Source organism: Mizuhopecten yessoensis, unplaced genomic scaffold (genome assembly GCF_002113885.1).
Source record: "Mizuhopecten yessoensis strain PY_sf001 unplaced genomic scaffold, ASM211388v2 scaffold11099, whole genome shotgun sequence".
NCBI lineage: Eukaryota > Metazoa > Mollusca > Bivalvia > Pectinida > Pectinidae > Mizuhopecten > Mizuhopecten yessoensis.
Window position 1 is genome coordinate 161,678 of NW_018408879.1, and position 8,846 is coordinate 170,523.

At 35.0% G+C, this 8,846-nt stretch overlaps 1 protein-coding gene across 3 annotated transcripts in view; it reads left to right on the forward strand.

The window, feature by feature from the left end:
• LOC110465694 (ATP-dependent RNA helicase HAS1-like) overlaps window positions 1-8,846 on the forward strand; it is a 49,016-nt gene that overhangs the window by 24,296 nt on the left and 15,874 nt on the right. For all 3 annotated transcript variants that reach the window (XM_021521684.1, XM_021521685.1, XM_021521686.1), the window contains exon 11: window positions 3,617-3,769. In XM_021521684.1, the coding sequence (XP_021377359.1) occupies window positions 3,617-3,769 (153 nt within the window). The remainder of the gene's footprint in view (window positions 1-3,616; window positions 3,770-8,846) is intronic.

Sequence of the window (8,846 nt, forward strand, 5' to 3'; positions counted from 1 at the left end):
GAGCAGAGTCCAATGAACATGATTTAACATAGGGGTGGTGTATTAAATGATACAACATTAAGTGGGTGTGAGCAGAGTCCTATGAACATGTACATGATTTAACATAGGGGTGGTGTATTAAATGATACAACATTAAGTGGTTGGGAGCAGAGTCCAATGAACATGATTTAACATAGGGGTGGTGTATTACATGATACAACATTAAGTGGGTGTGAGCAGAGTCCTATGAACATGTACATGATTTAACATAGGGGTGCTGCATTAAATGATACAACATAAGTTTTCTTGAATTACAGTACAAAATTAATGTATTTCATCTTGTAACATTTCAATATTTTTCTAGAACCAGGCATTAGAAGTGTTCTAAGTCTGACACTCTGTCCTTCAGCAAAAAGGAAACTCTAGAAATTCTATGAAGATCTAATAGGAACTGCCATTGTTAAATGTTAAAATGTCATCATTTAAAACCCTGTCGTAAAATCAATGCAGCAATCTTGTTGTCACCAGTGACGTGTATTCCACTGTCCAAGTTACATCCATTTCACCTAGAGGGTACACATACTGTAATGCTCTGTTATATAGGGTGCTCTTTTTGTTAATAAAAGACTAGTATTTCTATTGTTATTGAAAGACTGCAATTCTTTTTTTCTTTTTAAGAGAGATTACTTTTATAATTTTTAATGAAGAGATCTCTATTTTTATTTTAATGAAAAATTATGATATATAATTTTACTGTTAAAGAGAGACTAGTACTGTAATCTTAGTTTGAATCGGACTTGTATTGAAATTGTTTATGGTCCCAGAAGATTCAGTACAACAGGATGTTATACCTGTTTGATTCAGCTATGTGTATGATGACATAAGGCTATAGTATATATCATACACATATCTGTATGCCCAAGGTCAAGGCTATATCAAACTGCTTAGATGCAGTGTATCACACATCATGTTACCCTGCAGGTCAAAAGGTCACTGAAGATATACTGTGTCAGTGGTCCATGTACCTTCTTTTGAGCAATGCTATTAGTTACTTGTACATGTAATAATTACTCAAATCCAAAGTGAGAGGTTTATATTATATTAAGAATATTCATTGTAAACATCTCTAAGAAAAACACAGCAGTTACATGTACTGTGAACCACTTCCTGGTTTAACTATCAACTCTTGACATGATATTGAAGGGATATAACGTTTGTATGCATGTTCATTCGAACGAATGTATCTTCACATTTTGTCATCACTATAGTTGCTTTAGGTGCTTTAGCTGTGTCTTTTTCTTAAATGATTTTAATATATCAGACAAGTGTTAGAATACTTCAAACTTAAGTTTCATGTTTCAATTGGTACCAAGGTCAAGGTCATTGGTACTATTTATAGATGTGCATGGATTTTGTTCAAAACTATGTTAGTTAAGTATGTGAAAACCTCAAACAACTTTGTGTTTCAGGTTGCCAAGCTCAAGGTCATGCTCACTGTTACTATTTATAGGCAGTTTTTGTCTTGCTTAAGGAGGATTACAATCAAATTTCATATATTGATCAAAATACCCCAAACAAGTTGATCCAGGGTTCCAAGGTCAAGGTCATTCTTACTATAATACTATCAATAGATATAATTTGTCATCACTCTTAGTGAATCCTTCCCTGCATCTTAAACCAACTGTGAGGGATTTGCATCCATTTCGATGCCTTGTTATTTTAGCTGAGGTTTTGTTGTTAGCTTGTGATAAGGAAATTTAAGTACTCTATTATATACAGGGTACTTATCTGATATCTGCCAAACCCATATATAAGCTTAGGTAAACCCAGGTTTACACACTTAAGTGAAAGACATTGAAGTGGATTTTTTACCCACTAATCTGCAGGTCACTTGATTAGAAGTCAAAACATTGCTATCTTATTTATTCCATGTAACATGATGTTGACAGTGTGGGTCCCTGCAGTTCTGTTGAATCTCAATGGTGTACAGTGTTAGACCAGAACAGGTTAGCTAGGGAAACGCCCTTGGGGGTGGGTGGACCTATAACTGACACAGATAAATACTCACTTGAGTTTGTTTTGACTGGTATGTGGTGTAATGTGAAGGAATCTTGATACAAATTGTGCATATGTGATAAGAAAAAGTTAAATTGATTGAATATTGTGGTTTTTTTTACCTGTGAGTTCCTTAAATGACATGTCTGTCTTTTTTCGATTTACGTGATTTTTGAGGATTCTTTGAGATATCTGCCATATTTTATATTTCATATATGTGAGTTAAAATCAACTGTCATATTGTGTTCCTTTGCATTTTAACACAGCTACATAGCATTACTTTGCCATGGCCTTAGTGTGGTGTACCTATATTGTTAGCTAAAGATAGTGTGTTGTATATATATTTTTAGCTAAAGATAGTGTGTTGTATATATATTGGTAGCTAAAGTTGTAAACACAGCACTATATAGTATTAACTTGGCCTGGTCTGAATATAATATAGCTATATTGTTAGCTGTAGATGTATAAACAAAGCTATATATACACTGTATAGTGTTTACTTGGCCTGACTAGGATGTGGTACAGTATCTATGTAATGTTAACTATATGGGGTATTAAACGAAGCTATGCTGTATTAGCTTGGCCTGGCCTCAGTGTCCTAATGTACATTAGCAGTACCATTCAGTAGAGTGTAATGTTCTGAAGGGCATGATCTTCATTAGGTAGGTATAAGGGGTCATGTACCTTAGTAAGCTTGGTCCTCAATCAGCTTCTGGTGTATCTTCATTATCTGTAGGTGAGATGCTGTCATGTCACAATAACAGATTCTCTGATCTTTTACTTATTAATTAGAGCGATATACAACTGTAACTGCCACCACTACAGGCATTTACCAGATGTGTCCTCAGGTTATCAGAAAAAAAAATGCCCAGAACTGGTATGTTTGGAAATTGGATTTGTTTTCTTTTTGCATAAATACAGGAAAAAACTGTTCAGGGATTATAAATACAGGAAAAAAATGTTCAGGGATGTCTTTCCAATTTATTATTTTTTCTGACTGTCTCTAGAGTCACGCAGTATCAAAAACATGTAAATGTACGTAGGAGGCATGCAGTGCTGTAGTTCGATCTACTCTACTGTTCAAACATCATGATGTCTGGACATAAAAACTCTCCCTGATTTAATGGTCATGGAGGAAAATCATAGATATTAGCTGTCAGGGTTGATCTGATACAATAAATGCAGGTTAATCTGTTGGAAAGGTTGTCGGAACCATTTCTGTCTGACACACTCGTTACTTCAATAAATATAGCCATTATAAGAAATATAATTTGCACTTTTCACAGAAATCTTCATATATATAAAACCTATTTGTCATTAGTATGAAGGAAACTATTAGTCTTTAATTTTTATTTGAAATAAAACACATCTATGATAACAGTAAGATACATCTCTCAATTGTTAATATCTGTGTAAATTCTCCCCCTCATCCAAAGTCATGAGAAGTACAGAAATATAATGGGCAGAAAATCCACATTTGAAACTAAGCATGTTATAGTTATTGATCAAATTTTTAAACAAATAAATAAAAATAAAATTGTGATTGACGTGATTATATCACTGACCTATTGATATGTTACAGGGTAAACAGAAACAACAGAAGCGGACACAGACCTTCTTCCAGTTCTGTAACGCCACGGAGGCCATCTTGTTATGTACTGATGTGGCTGCCCGAGGACTAGACATTCCTCGTGTGGACTGGATTGTCCAGTTTGATCCTCCAGATGATCCAAAGGTAAGTCTTTCTAAAGTATCACCCGTGTTCCTGGGCAGGTAATACATGGGCATGGGGCTGTAGTCAGGATATTTTACTAAGGCTTGTATTGAGTGGACAGGTTTTTAATTTCAACAACCACAACTCTTTTCAAAATCCATTTTGAAATGAAACACAAAATAATGAAATTATGCTACCATCAAGTAACCTTCATGATAATCCAAGGAGCGAGGATAACTCATCTGATCTGTTACTTCTGTAAGAATGTATTTGTGCGATGTTGACATGTTTTACTCAATGGAAGTTTATTGAACCCTTGCTGATATAATTTTGCTTTAAAGGTGACTCTCTGAGTCAAAAGATATGTCAATACATTCTGATTGAGTTTAAACAGATTAGCTGTTACTTTGCTCACTGGATTACTACAATGTACTAGTGAGCAATGCGTACCTAATGGATCTACAGCAGATCTTACCCAGATTTCTAGTTATAAACTTCGATGTTTCAATAAATTAACCTTGAAGTGATCCTCATTCAAGGTTACAGGGATCAAGTAAAGCTTTTCTATAGCTGTATAAGGTGAAGGGTTATAGCATGTCCATCTGTCACCAACATTCATTGAAATAACTGACTTACTGTTGTTACCTTTCCAGCAGTTTTAACAAGTTGTTAAATTGACCCTACCATGTTGTTGATAAGTTGTAAGAAGTTGTGGAACCTCACCCTGACATACTGTTGACATGTTTCTAATGTTGCTAGTGGTTCATTGAGTTACTTATCTAACCCTGGCCTACTTAACAATTGACACCTTGATGAAAGAACATTGCTGAGAATTTGTGACTGGCATTGTTACATCAATAATTAATGAAGAGCAGAAAGGATACCAGATAAGGTATTGTCGGGGTTACGAGAATCGTGCCAGGACCTGGTATGTTTGTAGGGAGGAGTGTAATGATTTGGGAGGGGATGAATTGTGAAGTCTATGAACTCTCTGCCAAGGAACAAATCAGAACATTGACAACATTAACACCTAGAGACTTTATTCTGATTGAAGGGAAAACAAAGCCTGGTGTGGCCAAGATGTGTTGGCTCAGGAAAGCCAAGGTCATGATAGATAGCCCTAGGTCTGAAAAGGAAAACTGAATGGGAGACTTTACATGAAAAATGGAGACATTTCAGTAACAGAAAATACTAGAATTTGATCCTGTTTTGATATGAAAGACAGTGGTGGATGTGTGATAATAGTTTTGAAAATGAGATAAAAATAACAGATGTTGCTACTGACATGATAAGGCACTAACATGAAAATTGTCCTTGAAAACAAGAAAGACTAGATGTTAAAAAAATGATTTATATTCTGCTTTCTGAACACTTCACTCAACAGATGACCTAAGAAAACACAACATAAAGAAGATAAGGATGGAACTGGTTTAAAAATCAAAGCACAATCAGTGCCTTCCAGTGTTATATTTCATTCAAGGAACACTGACAAAGTGAGATTCCACCATAAACAGTACAGTTCTTTAGATATTGTTCAGAGATAAAAAATGCAATACAGCATTATCGTTAATGATAACTTGTTTCATGTACACATCAGCAATTAGTGGTATGTTCCTCCAATTATACTAATGAGCGACAGAATAATGGAGATCTTTAACAGGAAATGGAAATGAAGCAAACCTTGATTTCCACTTAACATGTAAAAGGTATTTCCTGTGTATGAGTGTAAGGTGCCAGTCTACCAAAATACGTTGATGTAACAATGCCGCAATCAAAGTGAACTTTCCTTTGAGATGCAGTCATGACCGGTTCTGTCCGTGCTGTGATTAATTACATCTTTGATGCTTAGTTTATAGCTTTGGCTGTCTTAAGTTAAGTATTATTGGTGTTGTGGGACTGTAATGGGATTGTTCTGAGTTGACTCCCCTTGCTTTTTTAGTCGGCAATAGATCACAGCACCACGTTCTCCAGTGAGAGGTGTAACATATATGATAAAGAAATTACAGAAGATCTTTTATCCCCATATTCTCCAGTGCATGTTGTTTGTATGCATTTCAGACTTGATAACTTTCAGAATTTATCGTGTCTTTTACAATATTAGGTATGGCCTATATCTCTTTTGTATACATGAGCTAAATAATTCGCACAAACTCATTCATTTTATCGACATTAATTTACTCCTTGTTTCAGATATTAAATGTGCCTACCAGATCTAGCATATCAGATCAAGATAGGTCAGAAATTCCGAGTGCATGTATGGTGTAAATAGAAATGAAGTACATTGTACAGGTTTAACTGAAATAAAAGCAATCAATAATGTGACTTACTAACGAGCAACATCGCCATGTGTCTGTGGCATCCCCCGAGTGTCTGCTCATTCGTTAGGATTGGCTGCTAAAACATTTTCTCGGCTCCTAAACATTTTACTCAGAATTCAACTGGGTCCATAAAACAGGGTGTTAAACTGAGGCCTGAGTGTTGTATTCACTGTGGTACCAGAGCAAGATAGGTTGGGTTTGTAAATGACATGAGGTTCTTACAAAGAAAAAGTACATGTATTATAACTATATAATTCATCATACTATCTTGAGCTAAATGAATTAACAAATACATTATGCTCTTTATTGTTATGGCCTCAGGTTAACTTTGCGGAGCTGTGTGGCTATCAGGTTTTGAAGCAGCTACATTAAATGTATGTCCATTAGAGGTTATTTTAGATTTGTTGATGCACACTTAATGCAGCTCCTGAAGCCATTCCACCGGAGACAGAGCGGAGACAGAGCGCGGCTGCCTGGCAGCTGTCATGTACCGTTGATCTGAGGATTTGATGGACTGCATTTGATCTAATTACATAGACATTGCTGCACTACACGGCAGTTGTTAGCACCATCCACAAGTCAGTGGCCCCTCAATCAGCTCGTAACTGTTAGGAAATGAATTAATTTAATAAAATCTTTGTTTAGCGTGACACATTGTTTTATTAGATATGATATGTGTTAGTCCATTGTTGTGTGTGGTGTGAACAACAACGCTATTTGAAATCCAAACAACAGAAACAGGAAGGTGCAAGGGTACCTCTATAGCTGTTTGATTTAAAGGATGGAAATGCACTGTTATAAAAAGACCAGCATTAATAAAAATGAGCAACAATAATTCAAGAAAGAAAAACAGTGATAAAGAGAGTAGTAGCAACGATAAAGACTGGAGTAGCAATGATAAAGACAAGAGTAGCAACGATAAAGACAGTAGTAGCAACAATAAAGACAGGAGTAGCAATGATGAAGACAGGAGTAGCAACGATAAAGACAGGAGTAGCAACGATAAAGACAAAAGTAGCAACAATAAAGACAGGAGTAGCAATGATAAAGACATGAGTAGCAATGATAAAGACAGGAGTAGCAACGATAAAGACAAAAGTAGCAACAATAAAGACAGGAGTAGTAATGATAAAGACATGAGTAGCAACGATAAAGACAGGAGGAGCAATGATAAAGACAGGAGTAGTAACAATAAAGACAGGAGTAGAAATGATAAAGACAAGAGTAGCAATGATAAAGAATAAGGAGAGCATTGATTTAAGAAAGAGTTAAAGATTTGATAAAGGAAGGAGAATTATTCATAAATGAAAAAGTCGCAGTCCATGATATAATATATATAATTGGTAGTAAATATAGTGGAAAAATATTAACAATAGACGAAGGAATATAATAGTGATACATTTGTCAAATTTTGCAAAGTGAACTATATTAGTAGCTTTTGATATTATGGCCAGAAACTATTGCTCAAATGTGGAAACAAAAAAAATGATCTGAATGTTGTTAGTTTTGTTTTTCTGAGTTTAAACTGTAAATTTCAGTCTCCAGAAACTACCATTTCGTATAAAAGAAATCATAAATTCCTGTTTAACAAGCTGACTCACTGGTGACCTGCTCAGACTGTGAGGTGGTGGAAGACTTGTTATAGCTGTATCCAACTGTGAGACCTTATGGGGCATTGATCAGGTTATAAATAATTCCCAACTTTTAAATGACATGCACAGAAATGTAAACCCACTGCATAGGCATAAAGCTCAGATGCAAGTCAAACAAGTATAAAGAAAACCTATTTTAGCCTCTGAAATTTTAAAATAGAGGTAAGGATATGAGCATTTAAATATGAAAATGAATTCAAAATGAAATGGTCAGTTTTAGAAATGTTCTACTGTTACTTAATTATTAGAAATCTGAGGAGAAATTTAATCTCAAGGCAGTACCAGGGATTTTTTCATTTTCAGCACCTCCTACAAATCTCAGCAGAATATACAACCATGCATCTTGTTAAGAAATAACTGAGGGTTTAAAGTAATAACTACCATGCTAGCAATACTGTAGTTTATCATTGAATATTTTATATTGTAAACAGCATGGGAATAGATTAATGGTTGTCACCCTCACTAGCTATTACATTTTGTTGAGTTACAGAGTGTATATATAATTGTTTTTATTGGATGGGGTTTCGTCAGCTACATTATGTATACTTTTTAGCAAATGTAATTGGTATTTGAAAGTTGAGAGCCAAATCAAATATTATAAACAAAAGACCTTGAGTATTAATTCAAAATTACCTCCCTTGGCTGATTTGCTCATATACATGAGATAAAATTTACATTTACAAATCCAACATTTTGTTATAAGGAAGCGTTGAGAGCTGTATTAGTGAGCTATTTTTTCAGTTAATTAAAGGACAGAGTCTTTGTTCTTAATGAAAAGGATACTGTCATAATAATTAGATAAGATAACCTGTAACCAAACCACCATTTTAATCTAAGATCTGACATGTAAGGTAGACTGGTACATGTAACCAGGAAATTAGATTAGATGTCTAAGACTGTGATGTAACTTACAGGCTACAGATGTCATTAAATGATATGATACTGTAACAGTATCAGGGCTATTACTTGATATGGTCTAGCTCTGTAACAGTATCAGGGCTATTACTTGATATGGTCTAGCTCTGTAACAGTATCAGGGCTATTACTTGATATGGTCTAGCTCTGTAACAGTATCAGGGCTATTACTTGATATGGTCTAGCTCTGTAACAGTATCAGGGCTATTACTT